The sequence below is a fragment of the Psittacula echo genome, assembly GCF_963264785.1.
Source record: "Psittacula echo genome assembly, chromosome: 10".
NCBI classification, from domain to species: domain Eukaryota; kingdom Metazoa; phylum Chordata; class Aves; order Psittaciformes; family Psittacidae; genus Psittacula; species Psittacula echo.
In genome coordinates, this window is record NC_137741.1 from 18996873 (window position 1) to 19024445 (window position 27573).

General features: G+C 38.1%; 1 protein-coding gene across 7 annotated transcripts in view; it reads left to right on the plus strand.

Moving 5' to 3' along the window:
- The window catches only part of MEF2A (myocyte enhancer factor 2A), a 90096-nt gene that overhangs the window by 42133 nt on the left and 20390 nt on the right, over positions 1 to 27573 (plus strand). For 3 of the 7 annotated variants that reach the window (XM_080625957.1, XM_080625958.1, XM_080625959.1), the window contains exons 4-7: positions 19644 to 19775; positions 19841 to 19990; positions 22873 to 23092; positions 23766 to 23825. In XM_080625957.1, the coding sequence (XP_080482083.1) occupies positions 19644 to 19775; positions 19841 to 19990; positions 22873 to 23092; positions 23766 to 23825 (562 nt within the window). The remainder of the gene's footprint in view (positions 1 to 19643; positions 19776 to 19840; positions 19991 to 22872; positions 23093 to 23765; positions 23826 to 27573) is intronic. The other 4 variants (XM_080625960.1, XM_080625963.1, XM_080625961.1 and 1 more) reach the window with 4 other exon arrangements.

Sequence of the window (27573 nt, forward strand, 5' to 3'; positions counted from 1 at the left end):
AGCAGTAGAGCAATTGCAGTGTCTGCAGTAGTAGAACAGCATGAATATACTTACTCAAAGGTATTGGTTTTGTTGGCTTCTGTTATGCTGGTGCTTTAAATAGTAACTCTTTCCAGTACATAATTTCTAAATTAGGTGCGGTAGAAATCAAGGATTTTCTTGGCAGTTGGAGCCTTTCTGCACTGTAACTGCATTTCAGATAAGTCATGTCTCCAGTAGTCCTGTAAATAGACTAAAACAGGTGGCTGACTTCAGCATTTAATTTAAATTCCAAAGTTGTCTTCTGAACAAATGCCTTGCTTTTTAGGAATGATTTAGGAATAGTTATTAGCCTTGTATAGCTACAGAGTTCATTGCCGAGGGATCGTGGAATACAGGCAGGATAATAGCTGGTCTTGTAAATAAGTTTTCAAGCAAAAATCAGATTGAAAAAAACCTGAGAAATAGACAAATGCCTTTTATTTCTTGCTGAGAAGATTCTTTGCTAATTTGTCAGCTGCCTTATGTCTTCAGTGTTGAGTACTAATAAGAGGGATAATACAAGCTATGAAGAGTTGAAGGAGTATTACCAGGATTAATATAAATAAGGGATAGCTCCCGCAGGGTTAGGGAAAACCCAGTTCTTTCAAGATGAGCTTTTGATTGTGGCAGACATGAATTTGAGATAGGGATGCAAGCAAGTCAAGTAGCCAGGCTGCTGTTTGTTCTGCACCTAAAGCCTCTTTGTGTTATGACCTGTGGTAATAGTGCTTCTTCCCAACCTGAGGACTAAGAACCATAGTCATTTCTACACAAGGCTGATGTAGGGGTTTTTTTCTTGATGGCTTTTTTTACACAAGTGTCAGGCATTTGCCCCCTGACAACTACATAAAAAGTGAAGTTAGTACCCAAGTGCATCTGTGGTTTGTCTTCTAGTGGAACATGCGAGGACCCATCTGCAGATGCTTTCCAGTTTTTCTCTGTAGGCTTACTAATGTGAGATTTGGGACTTTACTCTCACTTTTGAAGCATAATATAACCTAGGAGTGCATCTCACTGTCTTTTCAGATTAGCCCTGTGGGCTCATTTGTCTCCTTGGAATGTTTTTGTGGGGTTTTTTTTGGTTTTGTTTTTTTTTTTCTAAGAAGGAAGGAAAAAAAAGTTCTTCAGCCAGAAAGGGGATGGTATACATTTTTACAGGGAAAATATGTTCTTTAAGCTCTATTCTGGGTGGGAAAATGAAATCAGTAGGATGAAGTATTTACAAGCTTAATATATTTCAGATCAATGTTTTCTCACTGTTGGATTCCAGGAAAAAAACCCCTGTATTCAGTATTTCACAGAGATATTCCACAGTTTCATTTTCTTTGGAACTGATTGCATTTTAAGATTTGCTCCACCTGTATATTAGCTTTGTGATCTATTAGCTATTGTTCTCTATGGAATTAGGAAAATCATTCATGGTTGGGATCAGATGCTGTGCTTCCCAGTGTAAGTAAATAATGTCTGTAATTCAGAAAAGCTTTCATTTTCAGTGGAAAATTATCTACTCTTTTGCTTTACAACAGAACTGGTTCAGGGGAGAGTGTGATCTGCTTTGGAGCAGATGCAATGACAGGTTCAGTATAGGTAGGGAGGAGAGATGAGATGGGGGGACTAAGACACCTGTATTTAAGCAGTAGCAAGTTGCCAAAAGCTCACTACAGGTAATGTCACCGTTGAGGGATGCTTGTGTGCTGTAGAGGTGAAGTTACAGCACCAGCATTTCAGAAGTGTTCTGAAAAACGATGTGAAATGGCTGCTCTTTATCGTGCCTACATAGAAATACTATTTTAACAAATAGAAATTGCAAAAAGTACCCAGCTAAAAATTTGTCAAGTATATACTAAACCAATTTGAATAAGTAACTTAGTTTTATGGAGTTACAGTTGATGTATTTCTTAGTTAACATTTCGGTATTCACTTGCCTCCTTGAATATGACAAATGGTATTTATTGTGATGGAGGCTCACCATGAATTTAGTCTTGACCCATTGTGGTCCTGATATGCATGACAGGAAGGTCATTTTGATTTGTGTTTTGCTATGCTAGAAGGAAAGCTAGTTCTACACAGCTCAGAAGCTGTATAAGGGAAGAAACAAATCTAGTGTTACTAATTTTCAATACTGGGTGGATAGCAATGTTGTAAATGATTAAGTGAAATCGATGAGACATCTTCCCCTTATAGTTCCCTCCTGTTCAATTTTGGCATAGGAATTGCTTTCACATGCCCAGAGCTTGGAATCTTCTGTTGCTGCTGAAACGTTTGTGTGAAAACATAGTAGGAGGGAGAGCATTGGCATCTTAAATGAATACAGGAATTTTTTGAGACGTGCCCTTATGTCTTTCACTGTACATGTTACTGTAGATATGAATGCTCTGTTGCTGTCCTATACCTATTGGTTTCAGGTTTTTTTTGTCCCTTTTATGTGGGTTTTTTGTTGGTCCCACTTACAGTTTCTGTGAATATTTCCTTGTCCCTTCCCCCCTTTTTTCCCCCCTTTCAATTTCTAAACAATTTACCTGTCAATAGATTGTTGGCTTCTTTACCTATTTATTGCCATGGAAAGAAATTTTAAGCTTAGTTTTCTAGCTGTCAGTAGTATACTTGAGGATGGTCCATTCCCTGCCATTTGATACTTTTAAGATTACGGGAGAAGATCTTGTAACACATGGCTTGTAACCACTTTTAAAGGATGATTTGTGTGGCATTTTTGAGCTGGGATTGAACCTTTGTGATCTTTGACTCTTCTGCTGTTTGAATCTGTTTTACAGCACTGGAAAAAAAAGGAGGTGAATAGGGCAAACAGGATTATTTGAAACACTTAAAATCTTCAGAACGAGGTCTGTGAGAAAATGCCCTTTCTTATCAGGATCAGACACAACTGACCTAATGGGGTTTCCTTGATTAATTTCTGCATCCCTCTGAACTATGGAGGGTGAACACAGGTGATGTTGGTGAGGACAGTGAAACTTTGCTTATGATTGCTGATCTGACCTTCTAGTAAAAGGTATTTACTCAGGAGGCAGAGTGTAATTTTCCTTCCAGCCTCATGAAAGAAAAAGTGTTTATCTTCTGTTGAAATTAAAAGGTAACTTTTTAAATATGATTTCAGAAATAAAAATTGTAATTAAAAATGCTTTGATGCTTTTTTGCTCTCGGAGAATATGGTCCTGTTCACACCAAGTGAATTAGTCTTATTTTTATAAGACTAATGAAAATTGTTAGTTATTTGAGGGGGAAAGCCAGTGCTTTTTGCACAGGAATGTTGAAAAAAGTGAGAGTCACATCAAGTGTGTGCTTTGACTTCTTGAAATATTAGGATCCTGTATTTGGTTTTACAAAGCCATATTGGCACAGCTGAAGTTTGATACACTGAAGCGCTGTCTGTGATTTGAAGGACTTGCCGTAGGTGTTGCAGCATTTGATGCTTTAATGCTTGTGGAATTTTTTTCGGTAACACATTATTCTTGGCAAGTGATTATTTTTCCTGAAGAAAGAAGCAGAGTACTTCTGTAGAGTAAAATGGGAGGAATGTCAGGTTTTATCAGGATTCTATATCCATATGGTCAACAAAATGTTTTAATGTATAAAAGACAGTTTGAGACTGTGAGCGTTCATTCTTCCTTCATCCAAAGGAAAAAAGGGAAATGAGTAGGAACTTGTACTCAACCCTTTTCAGTGTAGGGCGTGTTAAGATTAGTATAGGTTATCTACAAGGTAGCACTTCCATGGTGGGTCCTTCTGTCCCTCAGTGGGCCTCCAAAAGCAGCAGTTACTCAGTTGTTCCCTTTCAGCCTCGCTTTTTCTGGGAATGGAAGGCTGAAGACAGGCTCTTCTTGCCTGTTTAGCTCAACTTCCTACCTCTTTTCTCTGTTCTGATGTTCCTTGAGTGATACAGCAAGCCAGGGTTTATTTCAGCTACACTTGGCCCTGGGTGGGTTGTGCATGTTCTATCATATCACCTCATTAAACTGAAGTGATTTGATTTTTAGGAGCCTGTATAAAATTTGACCTACTTTGCTGGTTGTCATCTGTGCCCATGAGAATTTCTGATAGGTGTCAGTTAATAAGCCTCTTCTGCAGTGTATAGTTTGATGCTGTCTTCAGCATAGTATAATGTGTTGTATAAGGCTTAGGTTATACCCCAAATACTGACAGCTGTCCTTGAAATATGCAATAATCTGTAATAAAAACAGTAACTAAAAAGTGTAAATCCTAAACTATATCATGTAACTACTGTAAACATATTCTTGTGAAAAGCTGATATATTGCAATAATGAATTGTTTCTTGATGTAAGCTACAGCAGGTGATTTGGATATTTGCATTAAATCTCACCATGGAGGATGGTGAGACTAATAGGAAGTAACGTTTGTCATGGCTTGGTGTGATAGTGGTCATGTCATGGTTTTGACAGGAGCAAGACTAAAAGCAGGTAAATGTACCTGCTACTAGTTACAGTAGCATAAATAAGCCAGTTTAATCTTACAGAAGCTTTTAGTGCATCATTATGCGTTAAAATACCAAACGAGCACTCTATTTCTCTGCCTTTTCACAAAATTCTAATGAAGAGCAGTCGTAGGAGCAACGCATGTTCTTTAGTCATAGACATACATAGTGTCAGAGATGCGATTGTCAGATCATAGCTTTGAGTAAGCATGTAGAGCTCATCTGCACATGCAGAGCCTGCAGCATAAAGAAGCAGATGCATCTCCACAGCCAGATGGAGCATATGCCAAGAGACAAGTGTAACAGTGTGGGGAGCATAAACAGCAAAGTTGGTGTTGAAACACTGTGTTTATAAACCAAAAGCTTTTTGGTTTTGTTTTTTATCTAGTTTTCTCCACCTCCCCAGCGTTGCTTCTTTTTCCAGGCTATGGATTACCAACTTGTGTTTTGAACTGTACATACAGTGTAGTAGCTTGCTAACCATGGGATGTTATGATATTTGATAGCACTTGAATTGGTTCATAGCTTCTTTTTTTTGAATTTGGCTAACTTCCTATGAAACTGAAGATTTGGGAATTGTATTTCAATATATATGGATGTACACATACGGAATTAGGTGACAAAGTTAAATGATTCTATTTTCTTCCTGGTGTATCCAGTCTAGATATGCATTTGGCAAGCAGCTTAGGCTCCATATTTTGCTACTCAAAGCCAAAAAGTAATATGATGGAAATTGGATCACATCCTTCAAAAAAATATACTTCTTTGAAATGTTTCGTAAGAGAAGTTACATGCGAAGTTTTTAAACATATTAAAGAGTTCTACAACCAGCCTCAGTTGAAAATAAAACCTGATGCTTAATGTAGGTGACTAAAATCTCCAAATTTCCATGAAATACCAACACAACTTCATAGAATTGACACAGTGCTGAGAGGCAATACCGTGAATGTGGATGGTTAGACACACACACCAGACTGTAAGAAGGTTGGCAATGCGAACAGAGTTTTGTATTCCTTCATGTTTGTTAGATGGAGAATTGCCAGAAGTGGGCTAGACTTAGTGGGGGGAAAATGGAATAAAAAGACAAAACAGCTTTGGGCTGAGAGAAGAATACATATGAGCATGGTGAATAGTATTATTGTATTGTGTTTGTTGTTTGACTACTTGCTTTGGTCTCCAGATAGCATGGACCTCACTATGAAAATAAGTGGTATATAGTTAAAGAAAGGAAGAAGCTTAAAAATGACTTCAGTGAAGTAAGGAAATGACTTTGTAATCTGCTCATGATGCTGAGAAAATGTAGGCGTTATTGGACTTGATTTGCTAAATGATTATGTAAATGTAATTATACTGCATGTAACATTTGAAATAATTTGAGACAGCAGACAAATGCCTTTGAGACATGTTAAGGAGGATTTTTGTATGGTTAAGGACTAAAATCTCACTTTTACCTTACCTTACCTTAAGAAGAGAGAAAATGAATAAAACCTGAAGTGGACTTGCATATAATTCATCAACAACTTCAATATATACAAATAAATGCATGTGTGTATGTGTATATATGTGTGTATATATATGCTTGAATCTATTTCTTTTTTCTAGTAGAAGTGTTTACTGTAAACCTGGCTTGTAAACAAGTCATGCTTTGGGGTTTCATTTCCCACTCATGGTTCAGGAAGAAACAGCTTCCTTGGGAAGTTGAAAATGTGGGCAAAGTAGCAATTACGTATTTGAATACAGTGACAGAAGACACCTGGGTATATTTTGTGCTGAGCAGAGCACTTACCTTCATAATGGTGTCTGCCTCTTCTCTCCCCCTCACACCGTTTTGTTTTTAACAACACTTAATCCCCTGAGTCTTTTATTTGAGCCTTTCACTGTTCTCATTATGTTTTCCATATCTTGCATTTAGTAATATTGTTCTACTTGAAAATATTCTTCTAATTCTTTGGCTATGCTGGAATTGCTTTGGGCATACTGGTGACTAATGACAGATTGTTGGTGACTTTAAGAAGCTGACAGGGCTGGAAAAAAGTTTTTTTGTTCCCAGTTAATATCATTTTTGCATTCCTTCATTTCAGATACATAAAGAATTGCCAGAAGTAGGATAGACTTAATTTCTTTTTTAAACAGCTTTGGTTTGCCTGCAAATAATCTAAAGCCCCACTTCCTTTGTGTCTAAGCCAGTGATTAAATTTAGAGGTTTGGAGTTAAGAATACTAGATTTACCTCTTAAAACAGTGCTGGTGTTTTAATCTTACCATCCGGTACTGGTATTCTGAATTTTGATGAATTCCAGCTTTAGTCACTAATTAAATCATATATATATATATGCATGTGTGTATGTGTCTGTGTATATATATATTTTTTTTATATATATATATGCATGTGTATATATATGTATGTGTGTGTATATATATACACACACATAATCTTGAAGTTTGTCTAGAATCCATCTTATATAAGTTTCTGAAGTCTCTTGCTAATGGCAGTGCTTAGGTATTGTGCTACCAGTAGTGATTTTATGTCGTTCTAGTTCAGATTACTTGCTGTTCTGACAGTCCTATGACAGTTATACATGTCAGGTTATCTTAGAGCTGTGAAATATTTGCTGTGGTACTCTCCTGATTTTTTTTCTAATAAATTAACAGAAAAAGCTAATTATTTAACTGATGAACAAGAGCTTACTTGACTGTACATCAGTAGAATCTCAAGTTGAATCAGATGGCTGTTCAGGAGACTATGCTGCTGTGAGGACCAGAATCCTAAGTCAATGTCAAATACTAGTAGAGGGCCTGTCTTCTTTTCAAACTATCAGTGTTTTGACCTGGTTGTGTTAATGAAATGGTGAATTTTGCTATGAGCTGGATACTTGGCTAGTGTTCTAAATCCTGTTCATAGACCAGGATTCTTCTCCCCTTCCACCATGTTCTTAGTTACCTGCTGAGAAAGTGTACCTAATACACTAAACTTTCTCCCTTCTTCTGCTTTCTGCCTCCATCAAACACTGTTAATTTTTTTCCTGAATTTGACATGGAACCCAAAATAACAATAAATAGATGTAGCTTAATAGATACAGTAAAGGAATTGTTACTGACAAATCATAGTCTGGAAGGAGCAAGTTCTAAGCAGAGCAGGAGCAGTGCTTGTTGGGGCATTTAGGTAGCGATCTTTCTGAGCACAGATAACTGTCTTCTTTAAAACAACTTAAAGCCTGGCTTGATTCTATTTCCTATCACCACCTGTGTGTGTAGCCTCAAGCTACTCATAATCCGTAAAGTTCCCAGAGAGATGCTTTAGTTCTTAGAACAGTTCTGAATGTGACAGACTGTGAGCATGACTGTTCAGCGTCCCGGCCTGTCAGTCATGGTATAAGCCTTTCTGTAAACCTAGAGCATAGGCTGTATCTAAACAGAAAATAGTACTATTTAGAAGTTTTTCCCTCAGCTTTTAGTGGTAATGTGAGTTGTTAATATTTCCATTTGGATTATGCAAGAACTTAAGTGTCTCATTGAACTCCAGACATACCACCCATTGAAGGTACAAGTAGCTAACAATGCTAATGAATATAATGAATATTTTGGATTTTAATTACATAATGATAAGTACCTCTAGTTTGTGTGATTTTTGTCCTTTCTCTTGCAGTGTGCACAAGCTTGGTATAATTGGAATAAATAATAATACTCAGCAGCCCACAGCAGTAAAAGCAAAACTTGTTTTCACTGTACCCATGTACAGTGGATAAGGCTTGAATAAAGGGAACTCTTTGCTTTTGCTGTTTACTATAGAAAATGTAGGCTGTTGCGCTGTTGAAGGAGGCCTTACAATCTAAAACCTGCCATTTGGTGGAATCTTTGTCATTTTTTTTCTTATAGGGTATGGCTATTGCAAGTATTCCTCATGTGTTTCCTATGAAAACTACCCTTGGCTTTGGTGTATATTGCAAATTAGCAGACAGTACCATATTTACTCCACCATTCTGTACAAGTCTTTATTAAAATGCCAACTTTGAACTCCAGAAACTTGAAGTGTGTCATGTCCTAGACATTTGTAGAATAAAAGATGCACTTTCAAGTGAAGTAATTGTTTTGAGAGCTCCTTTAAAGATCTATCTTGCATTTGGGATTCTGTGATCCATTGAGGGTTTGTGGGAGCAATTCCTTCACCCTACACCTCTTCCTTGCCATCCTTGCAATGGAGGATTAAGGCTCCATGTTTATATGTATGTTTGTAGTACAGACTTGGGTAACACATTCCAAAGAATCAAAACTTAAGCAGCTATTTTTGAAACATTGCATATAGCTTGTGTTGTTGGTGAATAACACATATCTCTCATTTTCTTTGGAGACTGTTTTTAGTATTTATTTAAATAGGTGCTGCCGGTCAGCTACATAAAAAGTGCTTTTCCTCTGATCTGAACTCCTGTATTTATTTCCCAGCTGTGCAAGTGATGTTTTTCCAACTGATTCGGCAGTGTGTTTGGAGAATGTTTTTATTCTTGAATTTTCTAGGGCAGACACACAAATTCAGTTCTCTCACCCACTGCTTTGGAAATGCATATCAAAGATCTGGGTCTGGGTAGACAGCTTTAAGTAGGATCAAAAAATTGACTCCAAGAAAATCTGTAACAGCTCACTGCTTGTTAATGCCTGGAGTTCATGCAGGCAGTCACACAAAGACATGATTATTTACTTGTGTTAACACGTTCTTCAAGCTGTGCTGGTCTTAAGTTATTCTGCAGCCCTCATGTTCCTGCAGAATTTGGTGCTTTTGAAATTCTGCATTGGCAGTTAGAAGAGTATATTTTTACTTTGCGATTTCGAAGTGAGGACCATGGCATCTGCTAATCAAGAGTGAGTGACTTTACACAAGCTGTGGATGGTAAGAATAGACCCCAGAGCAATGAATCTCCTGGAACTACAGTAAGATAAATAACTGTCCTTTCTGATGATACTCTTCATTTTAGTGGAGGGTTAATGTAACCTCAGCTTTTGACTTTCAAGCTCATGGGCTTGGTAGTGTCTTCAACTGTCAACTCTGCCAATCTGCCAGGGATTAACCTCCTTGCAGAAAGGACAAGCAGAAGTGCTAGCTTCTTGATCATTGCTGTTAATCAACCAGTGTTTTAGCATGAACTGTCAAAAAGGAGAGTGTGTTACCTATAGGATGCTTCACTCCTAAGCGCCTTTTGGATCTCAGTCTGTATGTGCTGTGCTTCGGTTGAGAAGTGTGTCTAAAATTTTGCTTTATAATCTTAAATAATCTGAATGTTTGGGCCTTAAACTGGTGGTGCTTCATGTCTGGAACCCCTAAGGAAAAATGGCACTGACCTTCATACTGTCATAAAACCTCCCAGTCATGTAACCTATGCGTGGGTGTGATGAGATACTCCTCATCATATGATGGAGATTGTGGTTTGTTCGTTGCCAGTGTTTTACCACAAGTAGGCTGTAACATTCTCAACACTCACCTGAACAAAGGACGTCATGTTGATGCTTTCACCTGGTGTGTTTTGCATAGTAACTGTTCTATCGCCAGAATAAAGTCAGTACTTATGCTGGTAGTTCTTGTGGTACAGACCATTCTTGTTCTTCATACTACTTACAAACAAATACGCAGGCAGTGTTAATGTCTTTCTGTTATTTACCAGTGATAGTTACTACATCTTGTGAATGTCACAACACTGATACTAAATTTCATGTGGGACCTTAATGTCTGCAATTTACAATATAGACTAAGGAATGCTAGTTCAGTTAAATTTGAGTAATGTGCATTTTAATATTTGAATTATGGTTTAATGGAATTATTTCTTGGTTTACAGGAAGTGACTTTTAATCTAAAATTCCCAAATTAATTGGGAATATTGTGAAGATTTTTTAGATTGAAGTCCTTCCATCTGTAACAAACTGAAGAGATTTAAAGCCCTACCCTTTTTTTTGCATTAACTTAGAATTCAGTACTTGCTGAGTATAGTGACTTGTTAAAAAGAAAGAAAACCAAGCATGGCAGAGGCAGTCTTTATCCAATACTGACATGAATTATACATGATAGAGTAAAGCTTACTCATATTTCACTGTCCCTGCTTCCTATACAGTCTTTTCTCTCTACCTCTCTAGGTTCCATCTCTGATTTCCCATCCTCTTCTTGGGCTAGCTAAAGACAGTCTTCAAAGAGGTGCTTTGGCTTTTGAGTAATTCACTTGAAATGAAGGTTATGCAGGGAAAAACATATTCAGTATATTCCTTTGACATGTAACTGAGAAGTTCAGTATTCCAGACTTGAGTTGTGACATACTTAATACAGCTTTGTGTCTTGAAGCCCTACATCCTAATTGTTTTAATTCAGTAAAAATAAAGATGTATCTGCTTGTACCCTACTTCTTTATTTCTGGAGAGGCTCTCTGCTTCCTGCTGTACATACTTAGCTTGGTGTTTTCAAGTGCCTCCTTTCAGTTGTATTCCTCAGCTTGCTTATTTTTGAGGGGTTTGTTTATTTTCTGTAAGTATTCTGTAGTAATGTTCTGAACTGGGGTAATGCTTGTACGTGTGCGTGCTCACGTCACATGCATTCAGAGCACATGCATGTGCCTGCATATGCTGTCTGTACAGTTGGACACCATTTAGCAGAAACAAAATGACAGTTCTATACCAATATTAAAGGTAATTGAAACTTGCTCTGGTGGGCGTTAGTGGGACTGGTTCCCATAATCTTATGTGGGAACAGTATTTTAACAATTACATAAATCCTCAGAATTCACTAAACATTTTCTTTGGGAATAGTTGCTATTTGTGTTGTAATTACTGTTTTGATAACGCTACGTTATCTTGAGTACCAAGGCTTTGAAATAGTTTCTGTTATCCTTTCCAATTTTCAAGTCGTAAGGAGAAATCCAGAACAAGAAGCGTTTGAAATGGCAATACCGCATAGGCAGGTAGACCACAAGAAACCCTTTCTTTTTATACCATTGAATTGTAATTAGAGTTTAGAAGATTTTTCTTGGCAAACTATGAGTAGGAGATAATATTTTTACTAAAGAACTTCTAAAAGATTATGAAGGATATTATGCAGATGGGTTGCTACTCTTGGAAACTTTTCATGTTCCATATGGCTTATCTGCAATATACTGTTGCTGAAAGGAGGCATTCAGTTGGCTACTGCTGTTGCTGATTTATATTTTAACCATTGCAAGTATGTGAAGAAGTATATGTGGGAGGAGATGTATCTACTTATCTATTTTGTCACAGTAAGTGTCAAAAAACCCATGAATGTACCATAGAATAACTCTGAACACTTTAACATAGATGGTTACCATGCTTTGTTTTACCATTAATTGTGTTCGTTGCAGACTGCTTTCCCTGAAAGGACTATAAAATGTATTTAATTTATATGCTAAGGAATAGTTTCTGCTTCCTGAAGATGAACGTTGATCTACTTTTTGTTTTTAATAAAAAGATTGAATGAGATTGACTTAGACTGGCAATATAGTGCTTTTAAATAGAAAAGTCTAGTTGATGGTACTTTCTATAAAGCAGGTAAAATGAAATCCTGCTCAGTGATATAAAACTTAATAGTCTAGTAAATTGTATAGAAAGTGAAACAAAGACAAATGCATCAACTATCAGACTTTGAGAGCTTGGCTTAGCTTCCACTGTGAAAACAGTATTATCAGTGCTAATGGATTACTAATTGTCTTATGTCTTGAACAATTCATTTAGGAATGAGCAATCCAGCTTGCTTGTAGGTCAGCAACTATATTATAAAGTCCACAGTTTAGAGATACTCCTCTAAAATCACAGCTACAAGTAAGCAGCTTCCCTTCCTATGCCTTCTAGTGTGTTGCGTAATGTTCTGGGGGTGAAGAGTGGATGCCCACAAAATTGTTCTTCTTTAATAAGTGCTTCTGGTTTAATTAAAATAATGTTTCACAGCAAGGATGCTTCAAGCTAGAATTTAAGCTTCATACCCTATCATGGCTAGAAACCTTTTGTATGTGTTATTTTATATAAATGCGAGTTTGAAGCCTGAGTGCCATCTTTATCATATCTTGGAGGAATTTGACAGCTAGCTTTCATGTTTGGCAAGCCAGGGATACATGTTAAAATTTGCCAGATACTGGAAGTGCTCCAGCATTTGAAACAAGACAGTCGCTTTTCTTAGAGTGGTATGTAACAGGGACACTGATAAAATTTAAAATCCTGAACATTTTTCATCTGTAAATGATGAATACCTTTGTCCAGAACTAAGCACAGAGCATTGCTTAAAGGAGGCTCTTCCTCGTGTTTTATGGTCTAGTGCTAGGCATATATGGTTTTTGTTTGTAAAACCCTGGAATAAATAATTAATCCTAAACCTCCTTTTTCCCTGAATACACTGTAATACTTAGTGAAGAAATAGACTGATTGTAGCAAATTGTGTGAAAGTATTGTACTCAGAATTGATGTCTAGATATTTTTGCATAGCATCAGTTATTTACTTTAGAAATACCACTACTAATTGAGCACAAGTACAGCAAGTTATTTAAGCAAGGTAGAGTATGTCAATTTTCCTGTTTAATTTAGTGTACATTGTTTTGGTTGGGGAGCCTACTGCAAAGGTTGGTTGAAGCCTTGCTTCTTAAAGAGTTAAGCTCTCCAAGTTTCTTAGCTCATGGAAATGTCTGTCATCATCTGATTTGACCTCCTGTGCGTTCTCTGAAGTTTTGAAAGCTGGGCATCACTCTGCTTTACTGGGCTGGTTTAGGGTGTATGTGTTTGTGGCTATAATTAGAAAGTGAAATTCTAGCTGATAGTATAGCAAAATGTAACTGAAAATGCGTAGGGCATACTGAAAGAGATGGTATTAGGGCTACGCTTAGGTAGCCTCCAAACTCAAAGGATAACAGCTTCATAATGAAATTTGCAGATGCTTTGGTGGCTGAAGTTGAGAATATTTAGAGACCCTGAGGAAAACTTACAAAATCTGTAAACATCACATCAAATAATCCAGTACATCTGACTATGAGAAAAGAAATGGAAGCCTACAGAGATGGGCTTCAAACACAGAACACTGTTACTGAGTTGAATTACATGGGTTTTCTCTGGCTGTTCACTTTTGATGGATATGCTGCAGTTCAGATTCAACCCTGCTTGTGTTTTAGACAGTGGCGAAATTCATACAGCCATCACTGCAGGGTCAAGGTCTGACTTCACAGAACCATGTTGTTACTTCAGAACAAAGAAACAGAAACGAGGGTACTTCTAAAGCCAAACTGACCTGCAGGAAGTTTAAAAACTATAAATAGCTTTGAGTGACTAAGAATACTCCTCGGGTGTCTGAATGTGTTTTGTACATAATAGGGGAGAAATTGCTTACGTAGAGGATGATACACCTTAGTATTGTTTAGGGTGATAAAAGTGAATATTTTTGTGCTATAAAAAAAAAATCCAGCCTGGTTTTAGGCTCAACTTCTTGGCAATAGCATGTAACAGGAAGCAAATAATAAAGAAATAGTCATGCTTTCAGCATGACTTTTTGCTGTATGTGAAGCCTGTAGTGAAGCATGTCGTTAAGCATGTCGTTCTTGCCAGCTGAAGTATCTCTGCTGTGGGAAGGGAGCTAAACTGCATTAAAGGGATATGCCCTGTTTTCTCTCGCTGGTGTCACATAATAACTATGAAAAGTGGATGGGAGTCTGGTGCTGTGACTGCTGTATTTGTCCTTAATTTTGTGAGTATTGGAAAGGAGGTGCGGCTTTTTAAGTAGGATGTGATTATCAGCAGTGCTTGAGGCTATGGCTTGCTGCTGCTGGAAAAGACAGGCCATTCCTTCTGCCTGCTTTCTGTCCGTGGTGCTCAGCCCATCTATTGGAAAACCACCTTGTTCATGCTACAACTGAAAACAAACCCAGCAAAAATAAGGTAAAGAGTGGCCAAGAAGAATTTTCTGCCTCTTTAATGAAGAATAAACGACCTTTTTGCAGGCTGGAGCAAACATCAGAGCAGGTGTAAGGGTGGTCCCCATGATCCTGCACTTTCTGTGGCAGCAAGTTGTTACTGTCAGTCAGTTTGTCAAACTGCTCCCACGGAGATTGCAGCAGTTCCCTTAAAGCAGGGAGAAATAACCTTAAAGCATGGATCATCTTTAGAGATGGAATATGAGATTGATCCTGGAGGCTACAGTACAACTAAAAAGCTCCTGGTTATCCTTGGATCTCTTATTTTAGGGATTATTTTCCTTTGCTCCTGAGCACTGGTAGGAGAGGCATTATTGCAGCCTGGGCTGATGGTACTGCTTTTTACATTTTATCACCTCAGTGACCTTATCCATGATGGATGACAGTCCCGTCCTTCCTGCAGAGAGCTGTGTGAGCAGTTGTGGGGAGAAGCCTTTGGAATTCGGTGCAAGTGGCAGCAGTGTCCCTCTCCACTGTTGCGTGGCAGCTCTTGAGGATCAGAAAACTGTTTAATTGGCTGTCCTTTTGATAACCAGGGTGTATGTGCCTGCTGAGCAGCCGTAATATTTGGCAGTACTAGTGGAGCATTTCCATTATTTCAGGCCTGAGGAATACTGACTTTTCTAAATTACCATGTTATAAAAGGTATTTACTACAAATTCATGCTGTTTCACAGCTTTTCTGTGCTCTGAATGCAACAGCAGAATCAGAACTAGCCACAGGTCTTAAGTGAAAGGTGTGCCTTTTCCAAGACAAGGGAAATCACTTTTCATTTCAATCTTAGTCAAGTTTTAGATATGCTTTCCCTCATGATTTGGGATGAAACACCAACAAAAATCCAGTTTCGCCAGCTCCAATAGTAAGTGCAAAAATAGAGCTGTTAACATGATACATGGTAGCATCGATAGCAACAACCATTTCCTTTTTGTGTAATGTTACAAGAAACCCAACACCGACAATGTTTTAAATGAACTGACGCTTTTTTGCACCTCATTACACTTTTTATGTATGAGGTCATCCTACTTTTTTTGCTTCAAGGCAGAAAAATGTTACTTCCTGAGGTGACAGTGAACATAGTCAAGTTCTGTACAGTTTTGCCAGAGCTGGTAAGGAGCCCAGATCACTAATATCAGAAATCTTGGCTTTTTAACCACACTCACTGGATTGGAGCACAAAACATGCTGATTGTGCTCTTTTAACCATTGGCAACATCCTTCCAGAGTCGGATGTGAAAAACAGGATCTTTCATGGGGAGGAGAACAGTTGGGGGTTGTCATTTAACTTCATCTCTGGTAGCAGTAATCTGTGTTTATTAGTTCAGAGTTCCTGGTTTCCAGAGCTGCTGCTGACTGGTGTATTGAGCCAGTGTAAGTTTGTGAGAGAGAAGCTGTGTACAGCTGGGCTGGAACGAGCCTTGGAGAAGGTGGCGACTTGATTTCATGCTGTGGAGACTCAGCAGGCTTAAAGCTCCTGCATTTCATGTTTCTCAGTTGGATTTTGTGGGAGGAAGCTTATGCTAAAATAATTACACTGTGATGGTTGAGTATCATTTTTGCTTCCTCATGGATCCTACAATAAATAACTATTGTATTTTTGTACTCTTTGGTATCTGTATTATCTGTTTCAGTCAAATGTATGTTGAATTGTGAGAGAAGCTAATTAGGTGTTGTTTTGCAGTGCATTAAAAAGTACCTTGCATATGTATGGGGAAATTCAGGAACATTGGTGCTCTACCATGTGCCTAAATGTTATACTTAAACCTGTAATACCTAGTCCAGCCATTGTCATACACTGTTTTTTAACCTCTACCATTAAAAATAAGTATTAAACTATATTACTGAGATTTTACACAGTGGAACGAAAGCAGTTTGAAACATTCTGCACGATCAGGAGGACCCCAGCTGTCTGGAACACTTGTTCAGTGACTTTATAGGATGCATGACTGCATTGTTGTGTTTGCTTCGTTCTTTCATAAAAAGACTTTTTGGTTTCTCATAAATACCTTGCATTATTTTCTGACAAAAATTAGGACTTTTCTCTCATCAGTTTGTTAATCCAGTATCACATCAAAGATGCTCCATATCAGTTACTGAAGACACAACACAGTGTGCGTTGGCAAATGTGTTGGAACAATTTCCAGTCATTTTGGCTAAGTCTTGGAGTAAGTGGAAAGTAATAAAATATTAACTCAAAAGGCTACACATCCTTCAGATGATCTGGAAAATGAGACGTAACACCACAAGCTAATCACAGTGAACATCCGATAGCAAAACTTGAAATTCATTATTCTTTTCCCTTCTCATTGTAGTAAAAAAACTTACATTCTGTATTTATTAGCCTCAACTGCACAACCTCTGATTTTATTCTAAACAAACTTGTGTATCACAACAGAGGTATAAAACTCTCTTCATGTTACACAACTCACGAACTGGCAGGTTTTTCCTCTAAACCAATGGAGTTCATGAAATTAGAGTCTCCATGGTCATATCTTGGAAATAGCTCAGTGAGGGGGGCAGTTATTTACATGAATTGGAGAAATAACAGGTTTTAGCTGTAGAGGTTCTCAAGGGTGGAGTCAGCAGTTGTTTATGGAGTTTGGCTTTCCTGTGTCCCTACGGAGCAATTCCCAGTAGTCACCTCCTTCCCTGTTTTCCCTTGAGCCGGGGCCCGTTATCATGTTTCACTCGGCAGGCTGTGAGAAAGCCGAGGCTGCGCTGTCTCGTGTAGGCTGCGCCTGACCGTGTGAACAGATTACAGCATTCCGCTTGTTCCTATGAGCCACAGAGTAGGAACGGTTCACTGTTATGTTACTGGGCGATGATAAAGTTGGCAGTCTTTTTATGGTTAGGTCCTCAAAGTGGCAGTTCGTGTTTTAGTGATAAGGAGACAGAGCTTTGGCTATCGGACCCAGACTTACTATCTCTAACAGTGAGCCGTGGCTTAAATCCTTCCACAATGACAGGAACCCCATCTGGAGTGACGGTTTCCAGAATCTAAGCAGGAGATACTGAGGTATTTTCCTTCCTCATGAGTCAAAGCAGAGTTAACCCCATTGTTACCATAAAAAAAAAAAAAACAGCCATGAAGAAAGAGGTGTTTTTGTATTTAACTACATCTCTTCCTTTATATTGGAACTTTGAATATAATTTTTAGGCAGATCTAGGAGAATGAATTAGCGACATTAGACTTAAAAGCTTTCACTTGATTGTTTTAGAGTATTGAAAGGAGCAGTAGTGAAACCCCCGTGCTGCAATACTTAATATTGCTTTAACATGTTTGTCAAAGGAGGTGAACTACATATTAGTAATGTGTATTTCTCGCAAGATCTCTGTTAATACTACCTAAATGAAGCTTCTAATCCTGCCCTGCGCACTGCGTACGTATGTTGATGCTGAGCACCATGTAAAGGCACATTTGGTTTCTATTTAGAGAGTTCTGTGGGTTGCAGGGGTTAAGTGTAATCCAGATTATACAGTGTTAACATTTTCCCTGCTGATATCAAAGTGTAGAAGACTGGCAGGCTGACTTGTTAGGAAGGGCTGGGAGAGGGATAACAGGCTCCGACCTTGAGAGCCCGAAGAGCCAGCCCTTGTATGGCCACATCCATATACGTGTCCAGCTGATTGGGTAGAGGAGCAGGATGGGGGCTGTGACAGGTGCTGAAGGAACCTACACCTGTTTTCCCCATATGCTGATTTAGTGATTGCATTTTTGTGGGAGTTCCAGATACTGTGTGGGATCTGCGGAGCAAGCCAAGAAACTTGAGAAGGAATTTCAGCTTATGGTGACCCGTGATATTCAAGGATTTCAGATGGCATAACTTGAATTTTCAAGTGCTGCTTGAAAACTGAAGTAGAAATAGGAATTATCTTGTATATATGTGTATAGTGAGAAAGCCTTGTGTGCTTCCCACTGCACTAAAAATTAGGAGATAGCACTCGAAGAAGAAATGCCCATGAATACCGTAGTCTAAACTAAAACAGTGGGGTTTTTTAATCAGAAATTCAGTGTGTTATGGAAACATATTTTCTATAGGAAAAAAAATGCTCTTTTTTATGGTGCTGAGATACCAGCTTTCAGATTTTAAGCCTTCAGGGGTTTTAGTGTAAAATTCATAGATAATTTCTCCCCCCCAAAACCACCACAGAACCCCCCTCATACCCGCATAGTCCTGCTGATGCTTTATGTACTCTGATGTATGCCTGTTAAACAATAGATACTGATTTACTTGTGAAACTTTTTAAAATATGAAATATTTTTCCATAGGGAATGTTTTCTACATTGTATTGTCATATATGAGAACTTGCAAAGAAAGGTTTCTGATTGTATAATAGGGTGAAAAAGAAAAACAAGGAATACAAATATCCTTTAAAATCTGGTCATAAGACCTCTACTGTCACATAGAATCATTTCAGTTGGAAAACCCCATGAAGATCATTGAGTCTACCCATTAACCAAGCGCTGCCAAGTCCACCACTAGACTTCGGTAGCTTATTTGTAATGCCTCAATTGTAGACAAGTTTGTTTTTTTCCAAGGGATGTTGATGCGAGCTCTCCATCAGAAAACAGGAAATAGCTCAAAAAAGCAATTGCATCCAGTTAGGCTAAAGGAGTCTGAAAAAACTTATATTTGGCAAACTAAGTCATTGTAGAGAGGGATTATGTAATTTCTTTTTATACTTTTTGCAGTTCTTGCTATCATGCAGGATGACAGAAATACAGGAAAGTCCTGCCTTTATAACAAGTGTTATATATATGAATGTACTGCAGTTGTTGAATTTGATTGCAGATTTTAGCCACTGTGTTTCTCGGAGCTTAACTCTTTGCTCTGTAAAATGTGGATATTGGGATACTAAAATCAATATATTAAAAATCCAATAAACTGGCTTTTAGTTTCTGGTTATGCCATTAACTCTTCTGCCACAGGCTTGAATGTTCCTTGTATGTCAGGCAACATCACTCCATCAGCCAGTATCTAAAAACAGTTTTGCATGGATGCTGGAGAGATGAAGTGGTTGTAGGTTAAAAGTTACCCATGTTATGGCACCTGGGAAAGCCTCTGAATGAACCTTTTCTGTTTGTGTACTATGCCACTATTTTGAAAGCCTAAGCCTGTCTGTTGAACAGTGAGTTTTGTCTGTGAAAGTTTCATGTAGTTTCAGTGGCTCTGAATGATTCAGTAGTGTACAAAACTTCTTGGCAAGTTAGTATGATTTGTATGTGAATTTTCCAATTGTATTTCAGACCTTAAGAAAGAAAGGCCTTAATGGTTGTGAGAGCCCTGATGCTGACGATTACTTTGAGCACAGTCCACTATCGGAGGACAGATTCAGCAAACTAAATGAAGATAGTGATTTTATTTTCAAGCGAGGCCCTGTAAGTACTTTTATTTTATCTCTACTTTTTATTTGTTGATCCTTTTTATTAACTTCATTATTTAGGCTCTGAACAAGAAGGAACACAGAGGGTGCGACAGCCCGGACCCTGACACTTCATATGTGCTCACGCCACATACAGAAGAAAAATATAAAAAAATTAATGAAGAGTTTGATAATATGATGCGGAATCATAAAATCGCAGTGAGTACTAAAGTATGGTTTGTGCTTCTATTACATGCATGAGAATTTTCATGGTGTTTGCTTACCCCTGAAAACCGCTGCAAAGACAAGAGGATGTAACGCTTTGAGAAGGGAGTATATGTTTTTTGAGGCAAAATGAGATGCTGATACTTGTTAAAATGCATTTTATCTTACTAAGAAGATTTATCTATAGCTTCTCTTTTCCACTCACAGTTTTTCATACCTTGTGAACATGAGGTAACGTTTCTCAATTTCAGGAGCTTAGCTGCTTTGCTAATCCTACCCAAAATATTCTTATAAAGATAGATCTTGTCGTGGGATGCAGGATAGTTTATTTACATCTTGTAGCTCTTGATCTGTCTGTTGATCAAGGTTTTACAGTATGTTACAAACAGGCAGATAGAATTGCATTAATTTGGTCATCAAATCAGTGGGATTTATTTTGCTGAGGACTGGATGAAGAAAGGCATTTATAAGTTTAATGAGAGCCTTAAAAGATGGATGTCTTATTCCTGATGATGCTCTAACAGATACTGCCTTGGCCACTGAAAGATCTTGGAAAACTTTGTCCTGGGTTACAACCCATTTGCAGTAGTAAGTCACTTGGCTCCAGAACTCAAGAAGCTTGGGAATAACAGCAGTGTACGTTTTGCATTTGTCTAAGGGAGGTGTATGTAATGACACTTAGTTTCCATCTACAAAACCCAATTAATATGGAGTATTACAGGGGAAGTATTTTCTAAGAAAACTAATACAGGGCTCTGCCACAGCCTTTGAATTTTTTAACATTGCAAATCTTGTAGCAATTAAAGTAAATGGACTGACTAGGTTAATCAGCATAGACCCTGGGGCACTTGGAGTAGTGTGTCCCCAAATGACTGGCTGGTACTAGAAATTATTTCATTGTTGAGAGCAATAAGGCCATCTCTGGGACTGTCAGCAAACTGGCAGTCTTGACAGCCAGCATCACTTCTTATAGCAAGTTCTTTTATACTTGAATGAAACCGATATCTTTGTTTTGAAGCTTTTGATGTCCAACATTTCTGTGCTGAGACATCTTCAGGCCTCATCTCTCAGTATGTTACAGCTAAACTGCTCTCGCTTGATTTTATGTGGTCTTCATGAACAGTTTAAATCGTGTGGACATCAGTGTAAATAAAGAAGGCAACATTATTTTTTGGTTCTGTATTTATAGCTTAAATTGGGCCTGTCATGGTTCTGTTTCCAGTACTTACGGGTCTTTACAAAAACATAGTTTCTTTTGTTCTAGTGCAGTCATTACTGTCAAAGGATAGGAATGAGGCAAAGCATGAAGAATTCAGTCATAACCAAATGAGTACCATAGATGGGCAGAGGCAGCCTTTGTTGTAAGGTGTGGGGGGAGCTGTCTTTTATTAGTTCTGTATTGAGACACCTACAGAAAGAATGTTCCAGCTGTTAGCTTCTGGCATTGTTTTAAGCAATCCAGGTATTTCAAATTTAGGTTGAATTGCTTGGCAGTGTGCTGTTTGAAAAACAACCTTCTTTTTGGTAGATACTGAATAGTTTCTTGAAGCATTTTCCCATGAAAACAAAATGCCAGTACAGCTTGTCATTAGTTAGATCCTGTGAATGATTTGCTAGCATTATGTCACTATGCTTTATTGCTTTTTCCTTCTGTTGGTGCCAAAAATTGATAATTATTCTTAGAATGCTTCAGGAGGGATACTGTCATTGACTGTCACCAGTAAGAGATTTTGCTTCTTGTAGAAAATGCATTCTGCTCCTTTCATTAGTAATTGTTTTATTTCTATCAAAATCGTACAGAAGTCCCATTCCAAGTAAATTTTCAGCTGCACATGACAAAAGTGCATGTCCTTAAGTATACTTGCTAGGTCACGAATGTTTGTCATCTGCATTTGACCTCTAAATCAGAACTATTATATCTATGTTCCATCAATAAATGCCACCTAAGTTTTGCTCTTAAATTGTACCTGTCATGGTTTTGTTGCCAGTAATTATGAGAGTTGTGAAAGAAAACAGTCCCTTTTGTTTCAGAAACTCATCACTGTCAAAGGATAGGAATGAGACAAAGGCCGAAGAAGTTAGTCATAACCAAATGAGTACCATAGATGGGCAGGCATTTAAGCTTTTGATTCAAATAGCTGTTGAATAAAAAACATATATACTTGAGAAAAATAGTTGCCTTGTAAATAATGCTGGAAAACTTTGAATTTACAAAAAATGAGATTTGCAAAAAAGAAAGATGGAGGGGTTATTCAAGCAGGGGTTCATGCAATACAGTCACCATAATGACAATGGAAATGTTTCAATTTAAATTACTGACCTTAATGACTTTCTAAAGATCTGTTTACTTCTTTTAGTCTGTTGAAAAAGAAGGTTTTAGAGATTAGTAGCAGTATCTTGGCAAGGTTATGAATAGCAAATGTTCTTACTAACTTTTTCTTTTTTTGTGTAATTGACTTCATACTGTGCATGTTTATGCTTACATTTTGAAGGTACAGCACTTCAGTGATTTGTAGACGTGTAACTTGTCATTGCTTTGTAATAATCCAAATTAACTGGTAAATTTGTGGTATTTCTGAGCTTGTGAATTTATATGAATTTCCAAATTTTTTTTTTTGTATTTGAACTTTGATTATTGTAGCAGTGTATGAGTAATTATTTTGGAACTGTATTTATATGATGTCTAAGAGTTTAACACTGTGCTCTGCAACAAATGGATGTTTTAAAATTGTATGCTTAATACAGTTTAAAAACTAACATAATTAACTAATTTTTTTTAAACCTGAGGAATTCTTGGCAAACTTTAATGTGTATTTTTATAATGTGCTATTGCTGCAGAAATAGTTATACTAATGTTGTTCTGTGTGTGTTTCTTGTCTTTCCTTCAGCCTGGCTTGCCTGCTCAGAACTTCTCGATGTCGGTTACAGTTCCAGTGTCCAATCCCAACACTTTAACCTACAGTAACCCAGGGAGTTCCCTTGTATCCCCATCACTGGCTGCCAGTTCATCATTAACGGACACGACCATGCTCTCCCCACCTCAGACCACCCTGCATCGGAACGTATCACCTGGGGCCCCTCAGAGACCACCAAGTACTGGCAATGCAGGTGAGAGTTCAGCACTGTTGTCCTTTCCTTTTATACACTCTTGTTGGACATGGATCTGTTGGAATGGGTCCAGAGGAGGTCACGAAGATGTTCTGAGGGCCGGAGCATGTCTGCTCTGGAGACAGGCTGTGAGAGAGCTGGGCTTGTTCAGCCTGGAGAAGAGAAGGCTCTGGGGAGACCTTAGAGTAGCTCCCAGTGCCTAAAGGGGCTGACAAGAAAGCTGGAGAGGCACGTTTGACAAAGGCATTCACTGACAAGAAAAGGGGGAATGGCTTTAAACTGGCAGAGGGGAGACAGAGAGTAGACATTAGGAAGAAATCCTTTACTATGATAGTGGTGAGGCATTAGTACAGGTTGCCTGGAGAAGTTGTGGCTGCCCCATCCCTGGCAGTGTTCAAGGCCAGGTTGGATGGGGCTTGGAGCAGATGGGGCTTTGGAGCAGCCTGGTCTAGTGGAAGGGGTTGGAACTGGATAAGCTTTAAGGTCCCTTCCAACCCAAATGATTCTATGGTTATTAAAAAACCAAAACAAAATAAACACAAGCAAACAACCCCCAAGTAACAAGTTCTTAATGGTATTGCTGCATTTTCTCTTTTTTAAAGGCTTAAGCTTTGAAGTACACAATGATACAACACTGTATCAATTTAATTTAATGCTCTTTTATTTTTGTTAGGTGGAATGATGGGGACAACTGACCTCACAGTGCCAAATGGAGCTGGTACCAGTCCAGTTGGTAAGTGTGGTATCATCTTTTTGTTGAAAAATAGTATTGTGTGTTTAGTTTCACAGTTATTCAGAAGCAGTTTTTTAGTTGAACTCTTTTGAAAAAGGTTGTGGAAGAACAAAAGTTGTAATTTCTGTGGTTGCAAGTGTTAAATCCTGTAAGCTCTTGTCAGGCTTTTAACTTCTTTGCTGCCGTGTCCCTTCCACTTCAGTAATAGCTGCATTTTTTGTTAGTGGTTTTCAGTAGTAGCATGCTGCTCTTGCCTTTCTGTTTCTCTACACGTATAATTTTACAGCACTCTGAAGAGATCTTACGTGCACCAAATGTCTTACTTTGTATGAAATATACTGCACTCACTAAACTATTACACTAAAGACAACTTGGCTGTGCTCTCAAGCTTAGTATTTGCAAGACCTGGTTGTGGTGCCAATCAAAAGGAAGAAAATACAGACTGTATTGTTTGTATTGCCATGTGTATCTTGCTAATCATTTTGTAGCAATTATACAAAGAAAGCAATAAATCTTGGAAGCTCATAGCGAGGTTCTGTCTAAATTTTGGAAGATGATCAGGATTTCTTTCAAAAACAAATTAGAGATGTTGCCAAAAATCAAATTCACAGTATGTTTTGGTCTTCAGTAAAAAGATATGATAGCACTGTTTCATTTAAATAATATTTTGTCTCCCCTACGCAAAATCTAGTACTCTGATAGAGGGCAGGCAGCCACTGAAATTTATCCTGCCACAGAAAGGCAAAATAAATGATAGTTCATCCACTTCCTTCATGTTCCTTGCTTGCCTTGAGATGTCTTGGTGACTGAAGGTCAGTTGTGCAAATACACATAACTCTCCTTGGTATGTGTTTGTAGCAAGAGAAGCAACTGTTGACCTTTCAGTATTTACCCACTGGCTACTTAAGTGTGGCAACTGGGGAAAGAGTTCTTTGAAGATGAAGTCAGGCAATTGAATTGATGAATAAAAAATGCCCTAGCTTACAAGGCTGAAAGCACAGAATTGACTTTCCACTCTTTATCCGTTCTTTGGCTATGTGCAGCAAAGATATGAAATATTAAAGAGTGGTTTCCATCACGTAAGCAAGATTTTAAATAGAGGAAACTTCCTCTGCTGAAAAAAAGTTGACTATTTTTAGAAACTGTGGAGGTCAGATGTGGATTTCCATAGCATTTCTCAAGTCAGACTAAATAAGTTTATTATCAGGCTGTTTCAGGCCTCTTTTCCAAAATCAGGCTTTAGTAACAACAGCCACAGATTTAAGATTCCTGCTTTCAGTAAGCAAATAAAACAGTTGTTTACAGCACTTGCTATAGAATATTAAACCGTAGAAATACCCGGTTACAGCAGCTTGGTGAACATATTTAATGCCATAAAATGTTTTCCTTCTTGCATTTATTAATAGTTTATGTGAAAAGTCAAAATGCATCACTTATCTCTTACTTTCCAGAACATCGCACCCAAAATGTTACACATATACCCACTCATTTCTAGAAAGATTTTTTCATACAAGTTAGGGTTGTGGCTATAGAAGATCAGTGGAACATCTATAAGTACCACCTTTAGCAAAACTCAGCTACTTAGTTAACAACATAATACTAAGCCACAGAGTGCCCTAAGTTGTCAGAGCTCTGTTTTCTACTAGGACATGGCATGGCTTCTTTTAAATACTGTTGGGTGCACAGTAACCTTCTGGGTTGCAACCAAAATCAAGAAACCACACATAACCAGATTGAGTAAATCTGCTAACTTGTCAATCTGAGCTTGACAGCTGCCGTTGAAGTGTGTATATCAAGTTAATTATGTCTGCATACAACAATGGTTTTAGTTTCTTGCTACATCTATTGTAGAATTCACTTTAAAAAGCTTGTGTTTTCTTCTTCTAGCTTTCACTCTTTTAAACTTCTCAGGAATGGAGAATTCTGCTATGGATATAGTTGTGAAAGGGCATATATCAAATTTGTAGCTCATTATCTATAGGAGAGATGTAAAGATGGAGTATTGGCATACCCATATTCCTAGATACTCTCTTACAGACGAAGGAAGAAATATCCAAGTCTTACTCGGCATTATGAAGCTTTTAGCATTTGAGATTTTGGTCTCATTTCATTCAAAGCTACTTACATGCCTTTATCTCTGAATAAAAAGCAAGTAAAGGTTATCTTGCCTAGTTGGGACCCAGTTCAAACAAAGATGTTGCATAAAATGGCTCGTCTTCAGTTCATATGAGTCTTTTTCTCAAGTCCTGTGTAACTTGATTGGAATAGATCTGATTTGCTTTAGCAGTCAATCTGCCAACTTAACAGTTTTTCTGTGGAAAATAGAGTAAAAATATCTGCCTGTTGTAGCAGAGATTGGTAGGTGGGGTTTTATATCTAGAACAGAAAAATTTGTGATTATTTTATAATACTGAGAGCTCACTTCACACGCAGCTGTCATAACTCTGCAAAAGCATTCTTATTTTGTAGTATTTTTAAAACGTTACCCACCACATCAAAACCATCTGCTGGATTTTTTTACTTGGCAAGTGTATCCTCAGCTCTGAGGAGGGGGGAAATGTCCGGCATTATGACAGTGTTTGCTTTTGAGCTAATTTATTTTTTCTGTGAATTAGATCCAATGTTTTTGAGGTAGGATTTTCACAGTAACACTGCCTGTGGTCAGTGTTAAACTCTGATCAGTTTTTGATGGGCATCCAGTATGCTTTAGGAATCTCCTATCACCAGGATGCGTACACCTTGGTACTTGTTGTCAGCATGATCATGGCTTGAGCACAATGCATTTCTGTATCCTCCTTTCAAAAGGCTGTGGATTCTAATTAGGCAAAGTGTAGCCTCACTTGCTCCGAGTACCCAGACGAGGCAGAGAGTTTCTTTGCCTTTGAACTGAAAGGATTTGATGGATGGATCACCTTCAGATTTGTCAGGAGGAGATCTGTTGTGTTCCAGCGATCAGTGTTATACTTTGAATCATCGAGAAATGCCAGTAAAGTGCAGTTCCAGTGACAGTGTCCCATCCTTGAGAATCAGAAGGACTCAAAAGAAGTACCACTGTTAGCCAGTGTTTGCTTTTTCTTCCATACCTTTCATGGATGGCATCGAGCTAGAACCATGCAAAGGACCTGACTGGTTTCCACTGCCAAGGCTGCATGAAAACAATAAACCTTAAGACCTTTGTACCGAGATGAGTTCCTTAAGTTCTTCCCAGTCCTAGATGATCTCGGTCCTAGATGATTTTGAAAGAGCTGTTGAAAGTGGAGGCTCTTTATGATCCTTCAGAGACAGAATATTATTTGCCCATGGATTTCTTTGTCAGCGAAATAGCTGTTCTGGTCAGTAATACAGATTATGGACCCAGTTAATCTTCTGGGAAATTATCTTTACAGTTTTATCATCAGGAGAATGGATAAGAAAGGTCTGGTCTTCTTGAGTAGAGAATTTTTAATCTTTGTTCCAGAGCTGTATCTTCTCTAACATCCTCAATAATCTTCAGATTCTGATATGTGAAGTAAGTTTAGGAATGTTGAATTTCTTTGGAATGCAACTTTGTCTTGAGAGCTGTTGTATCTTTATTAAGAGCCAGTCTAGGTCATGTGTGATCTTTTATTCTGGCCTGACGATGGATTATGCTGAGGTGCAACTTGACAGCTTGCACGCACCTGTACATTGCTTGTATATTGCCAGAAAGGGATCAAGACAGAGAACTCTGAAGAGCCCCACCTGTAAAGGGTTCCCTTTGTCTTGAGGG